General features: G+C 37.9%; 1 protein-coding gene across 1 annotated transcript in view; it reads right to left on the bottom strand.

Moving 5' to 3' along the window:
* Positions 1–4,990: 4,990 nt before the first annotated feature.
* The window catches only part of Znf292 (zinc finger protein 292), a 77,428-nt gene continuing 57,166 nt past the window's right edge, over positions 4,991–25,252 (bottom strand). Inside the window, exons 6-8 of the mRNA XM_032904517.1 lie at positions 20,321–20,457; positions 17,499–17,640; positions 4,991–13,908 (exon numbers count right to left, since the gene is read on the bottom strand). Of these exons, the coding sequence (XP_032760408.1) occupies positions 6,805–13,908; positions 17,499–17,640; positions 20,321–20,457 (7,383 nt within the window). The 3' untranslated portion in view covers positions 4,991–6,804. The remainder of the gene's footprint in view (positions 13,909–17,498; positions 17,641–20,320; positions 20,458–25,252) is intronic.

Below are 25,252 nucleotides of genomic sequence, written 5' to 3'. Positions count from 1 at the left end.
TACTGTCACTAGCTAATCTGGTATATGGGAAGGATGGAGAGGACACACTTCTGCTGGATTCTAACACTCAATTTGGAAGACTTCAACTACAAAGCTCTTTTTACTTCCCCCATCCTAATCCTAATTTGGCATTTCACCTCTCCCTCTCTCTCTCTCTCTCTCTCTCTCTCTCTCACACACACACACACACACACACACACACACACACTTTTTCAATTAAGCTTTTACTCAGTATTCTAATTGTGTCTCCTCCATTACGTTCTTTAGAATGGATTTTCTGTGGACGTCATTCTTTTTTGCTTCACAGATTTACACGCTGCTATTTCATGTTATCCTACTCAATCTGGATCCCTCAGGACAATACGGGATGTGCATTAAGAAATTGCTCTCCAGGCTCTTTTCATGTACCACATAGCGTGGAAGGACAGCTTCTATTGTTTCTAATTTAGGTTATCCAGTCTTCTCACATACATCTTCTACAAAGTGCAAATACAACCTATCCAGTAAGGCTTAAAACTCTTATCCTACCTCTATCTCCATTCTAATTAAAAACAAAACAACCTCCCTACATGGTCACTTTTAGACACTGCTAGCTGGATTCCTCTACAACTCAACGCTATATACATGTTTGTGTTTGACCTTATTCCTATGCCCTCTTCTCCAACACAAGCTAAGAACCCCAGGCCATTTTCTTCCATTCCTTGGCTTGTATCTATACTTATTCATTGCTGCATCACCATGCAACCAGTGCAGACTATGCAACCAATGTTTGCCACTAGGACTACCACATGATCAAAGAGATGATGCTACACATACTACCTCATTTGTACTGAGAATTTGTTTCCTTCCATTCCAACAAGGAGCTTAACATTACTATTTTTCTTCTTGCATTTTGAGACAGTGTTTCACTGTTTTCCCACTCTGTAGACCAGGGAGGCCTGTCTCTGGCTCCCTAGCTGTGGGACTAAAGGCGTGCATCAACCACTGCCTGGCTAGCGATACTACTTTTAATACATACCCAAATTGTGTTCTCTACCATAATTCTAACATTACAAACTTTATTCCTGCAAACAGGTTCCATCTATTACCCCAATGTTTACTTCTTTAGCAAGCAGGTGATTATTCACTATGTATAACTGAGGGGGGAAAACCCCATACACTTAAAGTTCTCTAAATTAAAATGACTAGCAAATAATTTTAGGACTCAGTTCTTACTATTTAATCTCTCAAAGACATTTGGCATGGCCAAACACCTTGCACTCATCTTTCTGGGTCTTGTCTCTTCCTTTCCAAGACTTGTCTGGTTCACTTTCTTTTGCCCACCAAGTATTGATGTTCCTTAGGCCTAGCTGCTTTGCCTCCTTTAATTTTCTAAATGAAGATAATTTTCAAATCTCTATCTTATGCTAAATGCCCGAACTTTTACTTGTAACTGTTCTTAATTCTAACAAAATATATTAAATACTCAGAAGATGAAAGACAAAATGTTTCCTCTCAAAGTATTTTCAACTTTAGAATTGTTTCAACTGGGAACACTGTACTTCTTTGGCATAATAACCTACAGGAGTTTCAATTTCAACACTAATCCTTCTAGCCTTACTCCTATATTAGTTTGGCAAATAACACTGCAATTAAAACAAATTACCAAAGCCAAAAATCTTACAATCGAATATGTACTATTTCTCACATTTTAACCTTCTACCAAATCTGTTATGGACACTTTTATTGCATTACTTTAAAACACTTGGGCAAGAAGCCATGATAGCCTGAGTTACCAATTCCATCTGGCTTCTACTAAATGGTAATAATTACAATTTCTTGTTTTAAACATTGGAGTTACCCTGCACCAAGCTATCAGTATGCTTCTATACACTCTTCCTTTCACAACCATCCACTATAAACGCTTGCTCCGGTCCTACCTACACTGTTAAGTGGCATCTTGAATGGAAATAAACCCTATAATCCATAACCAAATGGCATCGAGTATTCTAGATTACACAATCCTATCTACTTTCCTTCCCAGTCTTTTACTGCTGTTCTATTCAGTCAGTATTCTCTCCAGAGTGACTGAAAATAAATCATTCAACCACTTGAATTATCCACTGCATTTTTTTTCCTTACTGAAAACTTAAAACTGCAAAAATCACATTTCTCTGCTTCAACTCCAAATGCCAACTCCTTGGATACTATAAAGTCCAATACAGGTGGGTCTAAGCACTCTGGATGATCTAGCGCTTGCTTACCTTCTGTTTATAGCTCATTTCTATCACATTTCTACAATTTCCTTCAAAGCCACTCCTATCAGGCCCTTTTATAAAAAGGCATATTCTTCTTTTGGCCTAAAATTAGCTCTGACTTTTCTGACCTAAAAAGCACCATCTCTTTTTAACATTTTTTTCCCTCAATAACCAGTATCACTCCTTTGAGAATATTGCTCTATATTTCAACTCTGATCTCAATAAAGAGGGAAGAAAGCAGTAACTCAAAAGGTCACGAAGGAAACCCAAGTGTATTAGCAATAAACCGTCAACTATGGGGACAAAAAGCTGCATTTGGTGGATAAGTTGTAGCACAGTAAAAAAACATTCTAAACAAAAGAAAGTTAAGAATAAGTCCTTGAGATGAAGAGCTTGCTGGTTTGAGGATTTAAATTGAAGACAATGTAATCATTATATAATAAGCAGAGTAACAAGACATGCTTACAGGTATATAGGCAGAACCCAAAATATTCCAAAGGACACTGTGACTTTGAAAGTGATACTGCCTAAACATGCCACTTAGTGGTGGTGGTGGTGGAGACATTCAAGAAAATCAAGGTGCCAATGTTCCAGGCAAAAGATGATTGTAGAAAGGTTTCTTCTATGTAGGACGTACAAATGCTTTTGCTTTTCAGGAAACAAGGAACTTAGGTTTGGAAATCACAAATAGATTTAAATTTCTAGATAAGGAATTCTGGGAGAACAGATCAAAGCTGAGGTGATAAATGGTCTGGGTGTATGATGCTTAGCTTAGCCATATGCATGGGACTGGAATGATGATGTTTGTTCCTTTAAGTACACTGGTAATACATAACTCCTCATAATGGACACTGCACACAGATAAATTCACATACACATCCAATGACCCCTTTCCCCCGACATCTGCCAGGGACTAGCAGGTACTGGCATCCAGAGATAGAGCAGACCAAAAAGAAGGGGGGGGGGTGCACAAAACTGTCATGAGAAAGTGTTGTCAACAATTCTGAATACTCCCAAAAAAGTGGGAAGTAGGTGCTGAAAGAAACAATTTTCAGGTGGAGTAAACATAAATACCAAGAAAGGGAATGGGCAGTGGAACCAAATGAGCTATGACTGCACTCATCTGGGTTATGACTGGGTATTATTTGCATGAATAGGACACACCCATAATGTTTATTTAAAAGAACCTAGAAAAAGAAAATATAATGGAAAGTTCTCCGTCTCTGACTTCAGAGTGATCTTCCAAAGGGGATGTGAACTTAGAACTGAAGGAATGGGTCATGTGAATGAGCAGCAGGAGTGGACTGTGTGTGAAGTTTAACAGGGGTTTCGACAGGAAGACTGGAGTTTAGTAAAAATACACAAGCCAATACTCAGTATTACTGAATACAAGATGATATTCAAATCATTAACGGCCAATACTACATAAGGATCAATAGGCTGGAATGCTAGGCCCATCAGAACGGTCGCCCTCTGTATATAGCTAAGATACTGCATACCTGATCAACTCTGAGAAAGCCCCACCCTTTAGGTAACGCTACTGATGGAGCTCAGGGTCTCCTGCGTGCAGATGAGCACTAACAACTGCAGTCCTTCAGACATCAATACAGCAGGACACGCTCCTAACTTTAAAATGGAAAATTGTTGTCATGATCACCTGAACCTAAAAGATTCTTTCATTACCCTGTTTTCCCTAAGACTAAAATATCTCGAGTGTTCGTACTCTCCTTTTGAGGGAGGCCATAGCACACGAAATGATTATCATAACTCGCTACCCAGGCCCACAGAGAAGGCTTGCACTTCTCTTTCATAAACACTAGTTTCTTTCCCAAGTTCTACTTACATCAATTTTCCTAAACTTGGAATATGTGTCTTCTGCTTAATCTCCAATTCTCCCAATCCATTCACGAAACAGTGCCAGTTGTCCAAAATGAGCACTTCATTAGTTGTTCAACTTAAATGCACCCGGGGAACCTTTTCTTTCATTAAAAAATATGTATAGCTTTCTAAAATGTAACTGATTTTAACACTGCTGGAAAACTTTCCGGAACTGTCATGCTTAGCTTAGGGCAATGATTTACTTTGAATAAGATTCTGAATCCTTGAGACTTAAATATAGAGGGAAAACCCCCACCCCAGTTCTAATGATGACACCTTGGGCAAATTTAGGTTGAAGAGCATATTTTAAGAATAGATTGAGAAAAACTGTATTTAAAAAAATGTTTTCATTGTTCTTTAGTACCAAGGCATTCCATTCCAAATGGGCTTTATCAGCATGCTGTTCTGTACTTCATTCCTGTTTTATTCTGTAGTTTCATCAGTTGCACATTAAAAATGTTCTCATAACTGCTTTAACATTCATTACCTATAAACTAAAACCGTAAACAAATGACACTCAATGTTGGCCATCCTCTCTTAGAAAATACAGTAGAGAACAGTGTAGTGTTTAATTTACTAACAAGGAAAGAAGCTGCACGATATGTCATTCTCTCTTCCATATTTTCTGTCATTGTTTCTGCAGACAGGATCTCATATGAGTCAATCCTGGGCACTAGAATTCTGTGTGGACCGGATGTCTGGTTTTGCATTGGTATTTTCACTTTACAGTGGCTAGTTTACATAACTGACGACGACGAGCCTCTTTGCTGCTGCATTCTATCAGACACGATAGCGAAGTACCCATATTTAAGGGTTAGGAGAGTGTCTAAGAAAATTGTATGAAAATGTCCCATGAACAAAAAATTATTCAGTTGTTTAAAAAATATAAATCAACCATGAAAACCACCTTTATTTTAACATTAATAAATAACAGTGGGCTTACCAAGGATTTTAATTACGCATACTGAAAAGAAACCTTTAAATGAAATCAACTACTCAACACAACCCATTTAGGCCCCCAAATAAAACTGTATTACTTTAATAATTAAACTTTAAGGTTTCCAAAAGAAATGAAGTTCATTCCTTCACCATGCTTATTTATTCAGAGTACCAGCGATTTCAGTTTACTGACTCATTCATTCTCTGCAAGTCTGACGCAGAACAGGGGAAACACATCCATGTGACCACACCACCACAGGTCGGGGAACACTGTGAATGTAAATGCTTTATAACATGTCAACAAACAGATGAACGAACAAAAACAAACAAAAACCCCAAAACAAACAAAAATGCTACTTATGGCAAACAAGAAAGTAAAGATCCAAATGCTGCCTTGTTTCCAGTGCGACTTCAGCTGCGCTTTCCACGAGGGCTGTCAGTGCTCCAGAAATAATTTCTTCCTCCCAGCATAGATACGGTGACTAAAGCTAAGCTAGAAGAACTAGTTACTGAATGATCAAATAATCAATCATGACTAATACTGTTCTTGAAGACTAATGAAAGTCGTATCATTAGATAATGTGAAGACAGACAAATCTGCACAACCTAATGCCTATAAATAGTAAAATCAAAACATAATACTTCCTTATAGAAAGCGTTTCATCTATGTAACTATAAATGTTAAGGATTCTTGCATTTTATAAACACAAGATGGGCTCACTTTGATGATACCAATTTTAAAATTTATAAAAATGTCTAAAAAATTTTTTCCACAAAAGTTTATACAGTTTAAAGCTATACACCATCCATAAATCTCAGAAAATGGGAGGGGAAAATCTTATAAGATCACATACAAAAGAAGAACTGAAATGTGATTTTATTTAAGGCAATACTGGGCTACTTCACAAACCACCACCTGGAATATTTACACTGAGCCACTACGAGTTTCTATCACATTGACAAAGGACATCTTAAAATAGCAATGTTTAAAAGCTTCCATGTAGTAAAGTCTTCATTCACATTTCCATTACATTTCGGGACCTGGAGTAGCTATCTGATTAGAAGCAATGGAAACAAACAAAACTGTAGCTGTATGAATAAAACGAAGGACTCTGCTCTGGTTTCACATGAACACCATCCAAGAGTGAGGGATGGCAAATTCACAAAGCAGAGTGCTGTAATGTGCCTATTGTGCGAAACACCTTGATATCATCTTGTAAATGTTTTATGTTAAAAAAAATTAGCTATGGCAGTTCTAGTTTTAGTTCAAAAAGTTCTTAATTTAAAACAATAAAAGTTTAAAAACTTGATCATTTCGTTAAAATTAAAATTGCAAATATAAATGTATCATTTACTCATTTTGACTTACAGACTGCTGGTGGCAGCAAATGATTTACAATAATAAATATATACAAACATATCTACAAATAAAGAGTGCCGCTATACACAAGTGGTGACCTGCTGAAGACACCAATCACACAGATAATCAGTAGAGTTCATGGAAAGGACAGCTGGGTGACAGAAATTTGAGGCTTAACTCAATTATTTACAATAACTGAAGTATTGATTCTGTTCAAGTCCCATAGGGATAAAATAAAGTTCTACATGACAAATGTCATGGCTTTTTTTCTCACTCTTTTTAAAGCTAGGTTAATCCATGTCAACAAATTAAAAAGCTCACAACAGCATGCTTGATGGCCCTCTATTTAAAATAAAACTACAAATGATATGTATTTATAGTACATAGTTATCAGTACTGCCCTCTGCCTGTGGCTTTACCTAGACTGAGTTCTTTTAAAGCAGTCCTATTAGGATCATTTGATAGTACTTCAAGTTTTTTTAGACTGACAGTAGGTTTCATTTCCTGAAGCTGTTTTAGGACAAGCTCAGAGCGACCTTTAAGAGTCTTGTCTAAAACAATTTTTACATTCTCACTGCACTGAAGCTTTGAGGGATTGGCAAACTGTACAAAGATTTCACTTTCTTTACAAGAACACACATGATTTCCACCAGTCCCAGCAGTCTTATCAACATTTTTTCTGGAGTTTGAATGGGATCCTCTTTTACTTCCACTGTGGGAATGGTCTCTGTCAGTATTTTTCTTCTGCTTCACTGCAGACTCTTCAAGAAACTTCAGAAAGGACGCTTCAAATCCCATAGGTTTAAAGGAGCTCCAATCAAAGGACGCAGGGTGCTCCTCAGTGGTTTGAACGGCTACAGCAGTCTCTTCCTCTGTGTGTGTTTTATTTACCACTAATGGTGCTTCTGGCTCAGTTTTATCAACCTTCCGCTTCTTACTCTGCGTGATGTTCTTTTCTTTATAGACTCTCTTCAAATTACCAGTCTTTTGTCTTTCTGATATGCAGGAATCATGCTCCTGAAAATCGTTGTTTACCTTTAAAGTGGTACTGACTTGGGTTTCTGTATTTGTGCTGTCTTCATTTATTAACTTTGTAATAAATAATTCTGTTAACTCATCCATTTCATCTTTTTCACCTTTCATGCCTTCTTCCTGTGGAACGCTAGCTGGTTGTGAGTTATCATTTTTCTCTAACACAGATGAATCAGGATCTTTTTTATCATTCTTTTCATCTTCTTGCTCAGAGACTTCCTTTTCTTGTGGGTTGCCATATCGCTTAAAGACAATAAGAATATTGCGGTGTTGTGATGTAAATGCCTTGGACAATTTATGACACTTATAATGTCTAATTATATTGCTTTCACTTGTAACAACTGAAGTACACCCTTTTATCATACACGGATACTGTGTAACAAATTTGCTTGTACACTCTGACAAGGCATCATTCCTAGCCTTTATAGAATATACATGCTTTCCACGTTTTAGAGAATAAGGCTTATCTTCTTCAATTTGCACTATTTTTGCACTTTTGCTTTCTAAATTACTTTTCTTCTTCCGCTTTGTCTTTGGCCCTTTCATTCCATCTTTCCCAGATCTGTTGTGTTTTGTTGCCCTATGTTTAGACTTTGATTTTTCTTGGTTTGCTTTACTTGATATATTTTCCTGGCCAGTTAATTTTCTTGGCCGAATCAGATGAGCTTTATGCTTGTCATTATGTTTATTAAAAATGTGTCGGAGAAGATTAGACCGAGTGGCATATATCCTGTCACAGCCTTCACAATCACACTTGTATATGCCATCTTCTTCTGTCTTACTTGTCCTTGTTCCAATTCCATGGTCTACCTCAAGATGAACAACATAGCTCAGATATGTTGTAAAAGAAGATTTACACTCCAGCTGATCACATGGAAACTTGCCAACATCCACAGCTGCAGTCATGCTTTCGATTTCCTCAGGTGTCATTTCATGAAGTTTCATATAGTGCTGTATTAGGCCAGTAATTGCTTGAAAAATCCTAGAACAGTCACTCACCTGACACCGAAATTCTTTCAATGATTGTTTAGGTTCAGTTTCTTCACTTTCTTTAACAGCTTCACTTTCCTCTTCAACCTCTGCAGAAAATGTAGGAAGATTTGATTTATGTACAGCCTGGTAATGAAGAATCAAGTTTTGCTGTATTGTAAATGCAGCAAAGCATCCCTGGTGAACACAGCAGTAAGGTCTGTATGAACTGTATCTTGTTGGAAACTCAAAGGACTGGGAAACTTGATTCTTTTCTCTTTTTTCTTCCTTTTCTTTTCTATGCCTTTTATTTTTCCTTCCTTTGGTTTTTAGGTTTGCAAGATTTGCATTATATTGTTCAGTAGAGGCTGTGATAGGCTGTGAAGAACTTTCTGGTTTCTCAGGACTTTTTTTTTCTGCAAGTTGGTTTTCTGGGATTACTGCTGCATTATCAAGTGCATCCTCGCCTGCCGCTGCTGGTACCTCGAAGGCTGGCTGTGACTCAGTTTTTGCTTCCTCTGACATGGGTAGCTGTTTCTTCACTTGATTAATCTGTGGCGATGACAAATTTTCACCCTGTGATTTCCTTCCATAGGGCCTTTTTATTTTTAGTTTTACCATTTCTTCTATTGTAAAATGATGCACCAACTGACAGTGTGCCCGGAGATTAGAGTTTCTTGTAAATGTTTTGGTACATGTAGGTACTACACATTTAAATGGAGCAAATTTTAACTGATTCTTCTTAATTTCAAGAATCATCTCTGGAGTATACTGATGAATTTTACCATAGTGTTTAAACAGGGCATCCTTTGTCATGGCACTGTAGTTACAACCTTGATTTTGACACACAAAGGGCTTATTAACTCTGTCATTAAGCTGAACATGTATCACTTCAGAAACTGGCTGGACTATAATATTTGGAGTTGATTTAGTAGGAGTAGGGGACAGTGCTACTGATTTGTTTATTAGCGTAGCCTGGGAAGGTGGAGCAGAGATGTCAGTTTCTAGTCTTAAGTTTTGCAAACCCTCTAAAATGTCCTGTATTTGATCTTCTTTATGTAATGCTTCAGACTGAGGAATGTTATGTTTTGTTGGCATTACAGTTAGGAAAGAGGAACACTGAGAAGAATCAGGCAACTTGTTATCCGGGATAGAGTTTACTGAAGGAAGTTGCATACTGTAATTTATCTGAGCATTCTGTGTCGTCTCACCAGTACCCTGAGATCCACTTTTTACCTCAAGTATTTGAGAATTCATAGCAGTTTTAATAATTTCTAGAGTCTTCTCAAAGTTTTGTATAACATTATCTTCAGAAATCTGCAAATCAGAACTCACTGGTGTGCATGAATTCAAAGGCATCATTCGGGAATCACCATTTTCAGTTTTTAATGTTAAAGGGGTTAACATTGTATGGGGCTCAAGACTAGCTTTACAGCTCTCTTTTACGTCAGTTATAAACAAATGATTGTCAATGTTATTTAATTTCTGTGTGAGATTTTCCACCAAAGCCTGAGGTTCACAATCTGGAATCATGTCACGTGTGTTGGTATCAGGGACTGTAAGATTCTTCGATGTAAGTCCCATTGTTAAGTCAGTTGGTACCACATTTTGGGATGCATTAGATACAATTACTGCAGGAGTAACTTTTTTTCTCTTCTTAGATGCACTATTTCCTTTTTTATTTAAATGATTGGATCTTGTATTTTGAGGACTATTTATAACAGAAACATGAGTGCTATTGGTAAAATTTTGTGGTGGCTCAGTAGAACTACTGAATGAATTGGAGCACAAGCCATTTTCAATAGTTTTTAGCAGTAAATCATTTGTTGTAAAAATAGGCAAACTGTTACATTCTTTGAGGATGGAAGTTTTGGAATTTGGTGTTTGATTCTGGTTTGATGGTGAGGTGTTTGTGTGACAAACAGTCTGTAACAAGGGTGTCACCGTCGGACCTGGCATCCCCGCAGCATTTACTTGTGCTGCATCGGAGACACTGCCTATTGGAACAACCTGAGAAAGCATTTCGGCACTCTCAAATGTGCTAGGAATGCCAGCAGTTTCTAAAGCCTGCTTAATAATTTCACTGCCTTCCTGACTAACACCAGCATTAAAGTTACTCACATCACATCTAGGAAATGTACTTGGCAAAAAGTTTGGACGATTTTCCACAGAAAGAAGTTGCAGAAATGATGGATCTTTAAAACATGTTTCTGGATTACAGTTAGACTGTTGTGGCTGTTGCATATTTACTGCACTTGTGGAGAGAATCATGCTGGCCAGAAGGGAAGGCTGTCTATTGGTCTGTAGAAGCTCCTGTGCAATTTCTGCTCCATCCAGTGGTTTGCAGTAAGATCTTTTAGACAGGTGTCCACCCAGGGACCTGGGGTTGGTGAAAGCCCTGTAACACCTGCTACAGATGAATTTCCCATCTCTGATAATCGCAGGCCACTTAGCCCTTTTGTTGTGCTTGGGCTTCCTTTCCTTCCCATTTGGTCCCCGACCACGGTCTTTCTTCACTTTCTTAGGTGCAGACTGTTGGGCACTGGTGCTACTCAAGTCATCTGCAGTACTGACTTGGGAAGGAAAAGCTCCATTTTCACTGCTGCCTCCTTTCAGAAAAGAGGAATTTAGGTTTCCTTCTGTCTGTGAGGGATAATGATTTGTACTACTTTCCAGTTGGGAAAAAACAGAATTATTCTCACTGTCTGCTGGTGAAGAGAAGAGAGAGCTATTTTCTGTTGGTAAAGGAAGAAAAGGATCTGAGCCGCTGTCAATATTCAAAGGCAAAACCGTTTTGGTTAGATCTTCCATTTGTGCTGGTAAGGCAGCATTAGACAAGTTTTCCATTTGTGAACATAATATACCATCTTGTACATGTTTATCCTGAGAAGGTATGTTTGGACTTAGGACACTTTCCACTGAGGGTAACAATGAAGTTGATACACTTGCTAAATGAGCTGGAAAAATGGAAGGCGAGGCATGCTGCAACTGGGCTGAACAGGCAGGGTTCCCATTGGCTTTGGTCTGTGGTGTAAAAAAAGCATGATTAGAGCTGCTCACTTGTGACGGCAAAAAATAAACACACTTTCCATGATCTGGTGTACTGAGGTTGTTAGATTTCTGACCTTTTTTAGTTTTGCGCTGCAGTTTGAAAGCAGCATATTGGTCAGGGTGTGCTGTCTTCATGTGTTTTCCAATACTCTGTGAGGAGTTGTATGTTCGAGTGCATCCCTCGACCTGGCAGCTGAACTTCTGACCTGGAGCTTTTGGAGGTACTGATGGAGCTCCCAACGGACTGCTCAGGTCAGGCTGTGATGGGACAAATGCAACATTTTCTAGTGTCTTAAGAGGTAAATCATAAAGGCTCGATGAGGTTTTAACATCACCTCCACATTCAAATTTGCAAATTTGTGAACTGTCTTCAAGTCCTGCCTCATTTTGCACAGAAAAGGTCATCAGAGTGTTCACCTGTCTTTCTAAGCTTTGTGGGTTAAGGTCACCCATCTTCAGTGATTCCGAGTTTGCTAAAGAATTCTGAGCAATCTGGGCTTTGTTTAGGCACTCATGATCTTTCTTCTCTTGGAAACCTGGATGACGGAAATGGACACCAGCACCTTCACCTGGCTTATGCACATCTGTGATCAGCGGCTCACCAGTGCCTTCCATGGTTACGTTTTCTTGCTTTCCAAAGTCATCCTCAATCCCATGGTTGACAGACACCTTGATGGACACGGCTACTTCATTGGTCTGAAGAACAGTAGTATCACCAGCGTTTTCCAGACCATTTGACAATGGTATGTTAGCTTGCCTGAGTTCAGAGGCAGAGATCTGGCCGTGGGTAGTCACAGCTGACTCCGCTTTGTTTTTCTCCCAATCACCACTTCTGTCTGGTCCTACGCTCCTTTCAATGCTGTGCTCTGACCTTCCTTCCCCAGTCGTCCCTTCTGAGTTCTGAGTCACCTCATTTCCAGATGGAGTAAGCTGGTCTTCAGGAGGCAGCACTTTTTCAGGTGCACTGTGGTCGTCCAGATGCTTTTCCATCTCACTCTGAGAACGATAAACTTTACCACAACCTGTGAACTTACAGGTATAGGTATTATAATGTTGTGCTTCGTGATCATACAGTAAGTAAGCTTGTGAAAAAATTCTGCCACATTTTGGAAATAAGCACTTTGCTCTAAAGACTTGATGCTCCTTTCGGTGGGCTAAGAGCTCTGCATAACTATTAAAACCAGCCTTACACTTCATCTGTATACATATATATGGTTTACTGCCACAGTGCATTTGTAAGTGATCATTGAGATGAGTGACGCTTACAAAGTGCCTTCTACAGTACTGGCAGATGACTTTTTTGCTTTGCATTTCAAGAAAGCGTTTGGCATCTTCGCTATCCTTATGGCCTTTCACGTGAGCAATTAAATTTTTGAAGTACTTAAAGCCCTTTTTACAAAACGTCACAGGGCAATTAAATTCATTAACAGGTACTGGTTTCTGGACAGGGATCACCTCGGGCTCGTAAGACTTATCCTTGTCATCATTCTCATCATCTGAACCATCATTGTCATTAAACACGATGAAATCTGTTGAATAAAGACTATTCTTTTTTATGGGTCGTTGTTCCTGTTTTGCCACAGTATTAGTATTAGTCTTTTGATTTTCATGGGTGGCTGTGATTTTAGGAGGCCTTCCCAATCTTCTTAATGGTTTCATAGCTGCTAGTCTCTCTTTACTAGACTGTTTAACATGCAGTGTAACATGAGGGACAAACGATTCTTTAGAATTAAAATTCTTTGCACATATGGGACAGCTGTAAACCCCATCTTTGTAATGTTTTTGAGCATGTCGTACTATTCTGTGTCCAAGGAACTCTTTGTCACAGAGCAAGCAGTACTGCATGTAGGCTTGCCAATTCCTAAACCTAGCAGATATAAACCCCCTATCTTTTAATTCTTTTATCTCCTTCTTCTTTTGCTTTTCATCACCAGTATCTATCAGCAGGCTGGAATCAGTACCAAGCCCAGCAGAAAGGCCGTTGACAGATGTGTCTCCCCTTTCACCCTGGTAGTCTACTTTCTCATAGACTTCACTGTCATTCAGCTCATCAATTGAGGACACAATAGACGCCTCTTCTCCCATGAGTGCAAGACACTGGCGTTTCAAGGTTTTCCAATCCCAAAATTCTGGATCAAAGGGCCACTGAGTTTTCAAGACAAGTAGGAGCTCACAACGTAGAGAGTTTGGTATTGGAAGATTCTCTTCATCATATTTCTGGTCTGGCTGGTTGTATAGCATTTCCACAGCATAGTATGCGTCTACTGTTGGCTCAATAAGAAATTCACTCAACTGACAAGCACGTTTAACTTCCAGATCCTCAGGCAACAAACACGAAATGGTTTTGCAAATTGATATTTTCACTTCAGTATTTTCTGTAGATTCCAAGCGAAGAGCTTTTACACATAATTCTATGCAGGTAGCAAGTCCAGCCCCTTCAGTCTGTGAAACAAACAAAGTACAGGAAAGGTTACTCTACACTATCAAGCACAAATTCTTTTTTTTTTTAAATTGAACTTTCAAGACTGGCATGTGCTGTTCTTGAATCTTAAAATAGCAACACAGGAAAAGACACCCCGCCTAAAATCAACTCCATGTGAATATGGGTGTACAAGAAACAAAGAAATCCTTAAAAACACAAGTAGTAAAAAATAAGCAGACTTGTACAAAAAAAATTTCACTTTTCTAACTTTTCCAATCCTTTTTATAAAGCAGAGATCAAGGGGATAGAGACAAAGTGCAGGGCTAAGAATATCTGCTGTTCTTCCAGGGGACCCAAGTTCAGTTCCCAGTACCCATATCAGGTAGCTGACAACCAGAGTCTGATTTCTGATCTCTACAGGAACCCACATGCGTATATACACACACATATATACACATACATTCATATGAATAAAAAAAATAAAATACAACCTTCTTAATTCACTTACAAACTCATTCCTCAGACCCCCTAACTTGTTAGTAATCAAAAACAATTACTTGAGTCTTAAAAACAGGGTTTCTAGTGCTACCATAAAGTAAACTGTGAACGAATCTACAGAGTACTCTAGCATTCTTAAGGAGGAGACAAATGGACTAGGAGTCTCAACACTACATGGTAGCCAAAAGGGTTGTAGCATATATTGCAATTATTCATGTCTCCCTCTAGCAACAGATGATAAAATCTTTAAGGGCAGGGCTATAATTTTCAAGTCTAACTTCAAGAAGTATGAGAAAATCTACACTACTCGAATGGCGATACACCAAACTGCCCTGCTGGGTGTGGTACATACCTGTAATCCGAACACTTGGGAGGTAGAGGCAGGATGGAGCAGAGTTCTAAGCTGTTACAGATCAAGTTCCAGGCCAGCCTGGACCATATAAGATCCTGTTTCAATTGATCAAAGCACACTATGATTATGAGGATATGCTACGATCTGTGCTAAATAAATATACTGAGCTTAAACTATGGCTGTCATCATGGAGAAACACTCTAGGCAGAACAAGGGGCCTCCACACAAGAAAAGAAGTAGGGATGAGGCAGTCACTTTCCGCTATCCCCCTGACTCATCTAATTGAGAGAGCAAAGCCAGACTGGTTAAGCTGGCGGTGTAGTAATGAGTTCCAATTAACACCTAGTTCCCAGTGCTTCTAGTTCAGAGTTCTGCTCTGCCATGCTGCTCAGTAAGCTAGATGTTAAGTAGCAACACAGCTACCTGCTAAAACTGCACAGTAACAGCCTCAGAAACTCACTGCCCTGTTTCAATCATTGTTAACTGTGACACCCGTTACACAACATAAAACAACAAATAAATAAAGGTGAGTTAACAAGGGTGAAGAGAGAGGATGAGCTACAAAGTGGAAAGAAACACTTTGTTTTCACTCCTAAAAGAAAAATTATTTCAGGGCAAGATAGATACAAAAAATATATTTAAGACTTACTGACCAAATACAGACAATAGGAGGTATTTTAAAAAGAGGATTATTTTTGTTTTTATTTCATCTTTCAAAAGAATTTGTACATGATTGTTAAAAAAGTTTTGATGCTGAACTTTTACATTCCCTGCAAAGATAGCACTTTTAGGGCATTTCTTCTGTACGCATTCTGTAGAAAAGAGCTGAATCTAGGTTACTATAAGAAAGTCAGTAACACAGCACTGGGGGTAGCTCAGTGATGGATTCTGATCCTGGCAAATGTGCAGCATCTGCTTGTCAGGCTCTATAGATGCATATGATCTATGTGCTCTAGAAGATGCTTTTAAATTTTCCATTACTATGTTTCTGCATTCCCAAACGTTCTGAACCTTTTAAAACTTGGTCATTTTAATAGTGTTGTTCTTTTGCATGCTTTACTATTTTGTGTCTTTTTTATAATTTATTCTCTTTACATTACCCATACTATTGGACAAATTAATCCTGTTACTCTCATTGCTAGTGCTTGCTATGCATTTTTGTGTGAACATGTTCTCTGAACGTACGTCTTCACCACATGTTCTTGACAACGACAGCACAGCACAGCTCCCAAGACCTAGATTCACAGGTGGTGGTTATGAGCTGCTGCCAGGTGGGTGCAGGGATCAACCACTAAGTCATCTCTCCACCACCCAATTATTTTTAATTATGTGTTTGTGTACATGAGTTGCAGGTACAAGAAGAAACTAGAGGTCCTGGGTTCCCTGAAGGTGGAGTTATGATTGTGACCTGCTTTATATGGGTGCTGGGAACTAACTCATGTCATCCAAAAGAACAGCGTGTGCTTTTAACATCGAAGCCTTACCTCCAGCCCCAATCCTACTATTCTTCAGGGAAATCATTCCACAGTTTTCCTTTGTGGCTTTACATGCAGTTTATGACTTTTAAACCTGCATGCTTAATTCTATCCTTCTCTCTCTTTTGTAAGCCTTGATGATGGACTCAGCTTACTTATGCAGGGCTTTTTACATGAATCCTGTACTGACAGCACGCCCCTTCAAAGCAGTTCTGTTCCTGTTTGCATAGCTAAGTCACAGCCCAGGTTTCTCACCTCTTAAACGTTCACCATTTACTTGGCGCGGGGATTTATGAACTAAACAGCTCCCTAATCTGTATTAAGAGTTATGGTTATAATTTCTTGGGGAAAGATTTACATGTTTTGACCCAGAAATTAGCTGAGTATTTATTATCCAAGGCTGTCTATCATCTATTATCTAGTAAGTTTTTCAGTGAAATGGTACTTCACGGGTTCCAGACAGGGAAGAATTCACACTCACTCCCTAATTTGAGAGGGTTCAACACTTCATCTGATCTCTATATACTTTCTCTGGTCTCTCAGAGGATACCCATCAACTCAAACTTCCTTTTTCCTCTCATCTATTCCTCCCTCTCCTTCTCCCTAACAAGATCTGATGTATCTCAAGCTTGTACTGAACTATGTAGTCATGGGTAAGTGCAATCTGGAACTACATGTATGCACCAGCCACTTCTGGTCCATGTGGTGCTGTAGCTCTGCATGCTACAGCGAACACTCAACCAAATCTACAGCCAAGCCCCTAGTGCAGGCTTTCTGAGCTAGTTATGAAGTTACTTTTTGTGTTGAATCCTAGGAGGGGAGGGGGATTTCTTAACGTTCTTGTAATCTCAGCTGCTATACAAAACATTGCTTTATTTTATCCAGTATTTGTGGCTGTTTTGTAGTAGAGGGGTTTTTAAGAGCAGTTTTCTGACCCACTGTAAGCAATAGAATAATTTCCACATTCCTGTTTACTTTCTAAACTTGCATAGAGCCAAACGACCAAAGCAGTATAACACATACTAGGACACTGAAAAACAAAAATGGGAAATATTACAGATGGTAAGAGGAAGTCTTTTGTCTTTATATGAACATTTAGGTTTCTCTAGAGCAAATATGTCAAAGGATTAATATTAAAAAAAAAAAAATATCAAGGCCCAAAGCACCAAAGTGAAAGAAAAAATAATAAAATCACCGAAAAAGTGTCAAAATAATAAAAGTAAAGCTCTTATTAAAGACAAGTTACACATATTATATTAAGGAAAAGTAACTTGATTACTCTTACCTCAGAATTAATAACTTTAATCAGGAAGAAAATGTGATATACAGTCTTCGTTAACAAAGAAAGTTGGCGACACCTTTCTAGGTACACTTGCACTGACGGTTCTACCCTTTGCTGCAATTTACTCCAAAACAAAGTGAGCTCCCTATGAAAAGAAAAAGTATGAAGGATAAACAGGAGTAATGCAATAATCATGAAATAATCATATAGTACGTCAATATAGCCATTACATTTGAAATTAAAACTGTTAGATTCCAATTCTATGGATAAAATTATGTCTAAATATAAGATAAATTGGCACTCGAGTTTCTAAAGAATAGAAATTAGATGCAGTTTCTTACTGTATTAATCAGCATTTTTCAATCTTTTAATAAGAAAACATGTAATACTTAAACAAGTTATATAAAAAAAAACCTTTGAGTCACATTTGAACTTTAGACTATGTATATAAAAATACAAAATCTGTGTGCATAACATCTAACAAGGTATAAGAATTAAAAACATACCTATCTAGCTAGGATTAGGGGTGTTCCTCAGGGATAGAACCTTCACTGAGCATTCAAATTACACCATCACCCCAAATAACAGCTTCATAAAGCAAGGATCTTCTACATTAAGATCTATCCAGAAGATTGTTACTATCAGATGAACAAAACTACCAATGACGTTACAGACCCCAGAAGGAAAACACGCATTTGTAACATAAAGGTTAAATAAAAAGAAAATTAAATTCTATACTTATCTGGTATTAATAACATTGTTTTCACACAAAATAACTAAAATGGTGAATGTGCAGGCTATACCCGCTTTTTATTCCATTCCTCATTTAATCCCCCTGCTTCGGCATTTTCAACAATTGTTCTCAAGAACAGCTTTTGCTAGTGTTACTCCTTCAATACTGTCCTCTTCACTGCTCACTTACTGGAGTGAGACACCCACGGAGGGCCTAACTCAGAAACTTTTGGCGACGTTCTTCTGTCTAGTTCTGTAGAAGTGTCATCTACTCTGCTTGTTCTAAACCTGAGTCGTAATAAACTCCTGCTTCCTTCTGCAGCATGTTAATAACAGCAGGCCACATACAGCCTGATTGGTTCCGGCACAATATCCAACTCTCAACGACAAGTTCTTCAAACCACATATTTCTAAGAATGGATCTTATCTCTAAGCAGTGTGACTGGATGAAAAGGGCACCTGCCCTTCTTCCTCCTTCAGCATCTCTCTAACAGAATCGTCGTTCTCTCAAACAGCCCAAACTTTTTACTGTACTCAAAGCATGTCCACGTTTACTGTACATTCCTTCCGCCTCATGCCATACACATAAGGAAGGCCTTGTATGTGCTATTGGATTACTCACCTAAGCTCTGTAACTCCACTGTCTTCCTCCCATGAGTCCTCTCTATTCATTCTCCAAACAACTCTCACCTGTGCTTTGAAACTGTTTAAACATGAAGGCTTAAGCTGCCCTTCAGGGTTGGTAAGAGGCAGCTTCTGTGTGTCATATAAAACTCACTTCGATGTCTTTTTTAAACCAACAGTGATTCCCTAGACATCACTGACTCTCACAGTATCTTATGCCCAGAAAATCTACTTGTCCACGATAAACACGCTGTAGTTATCCATGACTTGAAGAGCAATCACCCCTGTATTTAAGATTTAACTTATTCACAAGAAGCAACTACTCAGAAAAGTTTGCACAGCCATTTATTTACCTTGCCTGCTCTATATTCATTCACATGCCGTGTGAATACAAATATTCCTAAAGGCCAGGAGGCTATAAATCAGCCTGTCTGTAAGGACGAGCTTGCCACTGAGTGACAACAGCTCAGCTGGAAGAGTAAGACATAAAGAGAATACCCGAGAAGTCAGCAGGGAGAAGTCTCTACAGTATTAAATAGACTATATTCCACAGGTTGTAAGAGCTGTCATTCAAATATATGATATGTAGGTGGAAAATATACTCTAATCACAGGTTGGTAGAAAGAGCTGAAAACAAATTTAATACTGTCTGATAAAATAAACCTTTTGAATTGTATTGTCTTTAATACAAAGAGTTCCTAAAACTAAAATATGAACTATTTGATAATCAGATTGCATAGAATGGAATACCTGAAAATACACTTTTTGCTTTGGTAAGAAAAAAAGATTTTAAAAATCCCTAAATTATATGAATATTTTTCTGTCCCCATCATATCCATTCCACAGTGGCCAACCCCTTAAAAAACTGAGTCAGTCAATCAATCTCAATTTGTGTGTGTGTGTGTGTGTGTGTGTGTGTGTGTGTACTGTTTCTCTTTCTCTCTCTCTCTTTTTTTGGGGTTGGGAGTTGTCCCAACGTCCTTCAATGCCATTGCAGCCATGGACACCACTTACCCAAAGCAGCAGGTGGCAGCATGAATCATGGCGTCCACGCGGACTCCATAGTAGTACAGATCATGGGCATCAGCATGGCCTCCAGCAGCAGCACACAAAGGGCCAGGTTACCTTCTGTCATCTCTCCTGCCACCAGAGGCAGTGTTAATCATGCTCAGTGTTACTGCCAGAAGCCATGTAGAAGTCTGTGGTCCCTATGCTGCTGGAGGCCATCTTGATAATATGAATTCTTAAAATCTACTTTGTATTCTTTTAATTGTTTTTATTTCTTTTTTAGACTGGGTCTCACTGTGGAGTGTTGGCTGTCCACAATTCACTATGCAGGCCAGGCTAGACTGGAAATCATAAAGATCAGGTTACAATTCCACAGAGTAAGGGGATTAAAGGCATGTGCCACCCCACCTGACCTCTGTTCTAATTTAACAAAATCTCTTTAGAAAAGGAAAGCAACTCACCAAGCACAGTACATATCTCCTTGCTGGAGCTGCCGTGACAGAAAGGCGGTACATAAAACAAGGGCGCTTTTCTCATCACCCTCTGATTCTAAATTACAGATCATTTCTAATGCATCTTTGCAATCAACTTCCGAAATCTATAGAAAAAGGAAACAGAAATAGGACATGAAGTGGCATTAGGAGATATATATATATTTTTCAATGCACACAAATTCTCATCAGTAAAACATTAAGTTATACACTATTAAATGATAAATGAGATAAAGACTTGGCAATGGTTTTTAAAAAAATAACCATTCTTTATAACTGATAAAATATTAATATAATATTCTGAGAGTAGTAAAAAAAAAAAAAACCCACAGGATCCCAACTACCTTCAGAAGTGCATGAATGTTCAATAAATAACAGGTGTTAATTAATCATAAACATCTTTTATCCATTAAATTGGATCCATTAGTGAAAAGAAACACACAGCACTGTTACTCTGTTACTGTTACTCTTTGACTCACTGATTCAAATCATTATTAAAACCAGAAGGCACAGAAAATGTAGTGGATATAGACTAGTAAACTGTCTATTAACCTTACAGGAAGAAACAATGCAGAATATTGTATGTAACTGTATCGCTTTCAAAATTGGCCACTCATCTCTACTATTTTCCTCTCCATAGAAACTTACTCCAACTCAAAGCGTTCCTGGAGGTTCATATACTCTAAAGACAGCCTGAATCATTTAACCTAGTACTTAAGACAAATTTGAGATGTATCACTTTATTATTTATACATATAAAACAGAATTAGCCAATGATGTCTACAATTTGCTATATCAATAGATGATGTTATTTTTGTTTCATGAAATAGACAGAAACCGCAAGTCTCCTGCTTGATAACCTTTCTCACAACTCATCAACCAAGGTCAGCAGACGGATGTGTGTTATGTGTTTAAGGCTGAACGAGTGTTCATATGATTTTAAGGTTGATCAGTAATAGTAAGGATGAAGGCTGTGACAACTGGACTGGGAAACTAGAGGTCTGGCATGGCGGTGCTTGAAGACAAATCTCGGCACTCAGAAGGCAGAGGGGCAGGAAGATCATAATTTCTAGGCTAGGGTGGATTACAAAACAAAAACAGAACAAACACTAAGAAAACCACCAATTTCCTTTTTTGTGATCTAACAATGACTTGTTCTTAAAGATGTGAAAGAGGATTTTGTTTTCGGTTATGTGTATGTATTGGTGCCTATTGTGCCATGTGTGTGCCTAGCGCCAGAGACCAGAAGAGAGTCTGATCCCTTCAGCCTGGAGTTCCGGGTGGCTGTAAGTCATCATGTAGACGCTAGGAGCCAAGTCTAGGCCTTTGTGCTTAATCCCTCACTCATCTCTTTAGCTAGCAACAATCATTTTAAAATAAGGATGGAATGAGTAGCTTGTTCTGACAGAATCCTAAACTGTGTGTGGTCAGACAGACCCAGGGGAAAGGCTGAATAAAGACTGAGTGTGTCTGGACTTGCTGTCAGTTAACTCCAGTATGGAAGAGGAGTCCACTACTCCTGACAGACATGCTGTAGCAAATCTTTACCTGAGCTACCCCATTTACACAACCCAACAAAGGACCAAAAGATATATGTTTATACAATCATTGTTTTAAAATATCTATAACATGTTAAACACGATGTCAGACATTTCATGTACACTATAATTATAATTTTCCCACTAGGCGGGAAGTGTAATATTTTACAGATAAGAAATTATGTGATTTGCTTTCAACAATTAAGAATTAGACCTACAAATCAAACCCTGTCTGACATCAAAGATCTAAACTCTTATCATTTTATTACATTATTTTATAAGGGTTTTGCTAATTTTAATTATTCTAACACGTTCATCATGATAAATGTCAGTCAGATGAGCTGTGAGTTCTTTTTAAAACCATTTTTATAACATGTTAATAACAATCATGAGAGCAAACTACCTATTAGGGCCAGCTCTTCAGAATTAGCATAGGTAATCGACACTACCAGAGCTGAAGTTCACTTACCTAAATTGCTTGGAACCAGATTTGCTTTACCTTTCTGATTTTTAAAATTATTTGCATATATACAATGAGATACTGGGTTTGGGATCCAAATTTGAACATAAAATTTCTTTTCACATCTTATACACATTGCCTGAAGATCATTATCCCATGCAGTATCTTTAGTGTACCTGTGTCTTGCTGTGACCCATAACATGATGGCAGATGTGGAATTTTTCATTGGTGATATGTCTGTGTTCAAAAAGTTAAGAGATTTGAGGAAAATTCAGACCTCAGATTTGCTAACTAGGGATGCTAAAAGAGATTTAAGCTACTCAAAATTATTAATTTATTGACAGTCAAGACTTCAATACAGGCTTAGATTCATCTCAGAACTCCACATATCTAAGCATATTGAGGTCCAATACATTGCTTTTTACTTTTCATTTATTTTACATTGTTCAAGTTTTTAAAAATTCATTATCTCTTGACAATATGATTTATTTGAATCTCATCATAGTTTCTAAAACCTGAATTCCTGTTGAAAGCTCACATGGTACCAATTGTAGATTATCCCACAGTACCTCCATTAAATCAACTCTTAATATTTTAAGCATATGTGTTAATGCATTTATTCCTCTATTTATATATATGTATATATGGGTACATATAGGGGAAAAACATATGTATGTGTATGCATATCTAAATGCACACAATGCACCAACTGAAATATCTCGAAATATCCTCAAAATATACAGAAACTTCAATTAAAAGCTTCTATTGCTACTACGGTTCTCCAGTGCATGTGGAAGCATGGCCGTGCACTAGCATTCAGAGGAAACAGCTCTGTGGCCCTGCTCCTCTCCTCTCCCTCTACACAGGCATCAAGGAGTAAACTCAGCTCCCAGACTTATACGGTATGGACCCTTGCTCAAACTTAATTTTTCCCTGATTTGCCAGAAATTGGACTCTTAAAAAAAAAAAAAAAAAAAAAGGAAGCCAATAGAGATAACAGAACTAGATTTAAATTAATAAATAGATTAAATTTGTGGCAGTAAAATATAATCATTTGAACAATAATTGTGTTAAAACTACAAAGTACAAAGCAATATAATTCAGAAATTACCACTATCCCAATTTAGGGACTATGTCCTCTTTTTATAAAATAGGCCACATTTCCAATGTAAGAGCAAACAGAATGGTCTATTTGTTAAAGATATACAATGCTAAGTCCTCTTATAAAGCAGAAATATAATATCAAATGTAAATAATGACTTTATCAAATGTAAATAATGACTTTATTTTTATATGGTTCTTTGTTCTGCTTAATAAAAGTATAAAACATTTAAGTAGTACTTCATGTTTACCAATTATATTTTAAAGTATATTAGTTCTAAATATACATTAATAGTCTCAAGATTACAGTGTGCTCAGCAAAATAAGATAGTTTCATACAGAAAAGAATTTAAAAGCCAACTTATCGCCATACCTAAAGGAGTGTAAAAACATTTATAACAGGCTGGTATTTCTCTATCAACACTCTGCAGTGTCCGGAAAGAACTTCACAAACTGTTCTCAGAGGGCACATTCACTGCCACGTTTTGTTGTTGTTGCTTTTCTGAATAACCGGTCTCTATCCTATTTACAGTGTACAGATTCTTTGTTTTAATACTTGATTTTTTTTTTTTTAAAGACTGAGCATAGCTTGTGTTGATCTGGAGCTTGCAATCTTCCTGCTTCAACCCCCAGTGTTGGGATTACAGGTCTGTGCAACCATTCCCATGTCTATAATATGTGGATTCTTAGAATCAAGTCAACCTCTGTGAATTAAAGGTATCCGTATACTATCAAGGATTCGAGAATGTTCACTTACAAGACAACAATCTAAATATCCAACTGTCTGGTTAAATAGACCACAAATCTATATTATGGAATTGCAGTTATTACAGAACGAATTGGAATGAGGTCAGTTAAGGACTGTGTGTTTTAAGTTTATAAGATATGTATGTGTATTGGAAATGTAAAAGTATTTTGGTTATATTTCAGAGCTGATTATTTAAGGGGACTTTGAAAAAACTCTTTTACCGTGTGTGCTGTGGGGGAGGGGAATGAATGACATGGTGTCAGTTAAAGTGGTGCCTGTCTTCCCTGACTGTTTGTCTGCCTTCACCTGGGTCTGTTGTTCACTGCTGTCCCCATGTTGTGATCCCAGGCACACTGGGACTACAGACATGATTGGTACCTGTGTTTTGACTGGGCTCATGGGATCTGAAATCAGGTTCTTGCACTCGTATGGCAAACACTTTATGTACTCTCTCTACCCCACAGAATGTGAAGAGGGAAATGATGATTAAAGAGAAAAGGGCATTCAAAACCTTTTCCATGTTTATTCTAAAGATAGAATCAACTGATAAACTGGATGTAAACTAAAGTTGCCAACTGTTTTATTACCTCTGCCAAGAATCTAAGAAAAGCTCATTATTTAAAGAAATGTTAGATGAACATCCTTTTTGTTTAATAGCCCTCAAGTCTGCCATCTAACAGGGACAGCTGCAATTACTATTGGGAAATAGCTCATTTTTTGCCCATCGAGTCATATGGACAAGAATTTCCTCAGGATTATCAATCCAGACTACATATGACTTTTAATTAAATCTATCCCCGAATTCTCTAAGGAACATGCTTTTAAAATTCAAATCTACACACACACACACACACACACACACACACACACACCCCAAAGTGAAAGAAAGGAGAAAAAGGAACAAAAGCTGGGGGTTGGGGGGAGATGTATGTTTGTGAACACGATTCCTAAAGGGAGCAATGTCTTTGGGAAAGTTTCAAGGTGCAAGGGACATGAGTACTTTTTCCTTGGGGCAGAAATAATAAGTCTAGTTGACAAGTCAACTTTAAAACATT

This window comes from Rattus rattus, chromosome 1 (genome assembly GCF_011064425.1).
Source record: "Rattus rattus isolate New Zealand chromosome 1, Rrattus_CSIRO_v1, whole genome shotgun sequence".
In the NCBI taxonomy this organism is placed as follows: Eukaryota; Metazoa; Chordata; class Mammalia; order Rodentia; family Muridae; genus Rattus; species Rattus rattus.
This window is presented reverse-complemented; position numbering and strand designations above follow the sequence as displayed.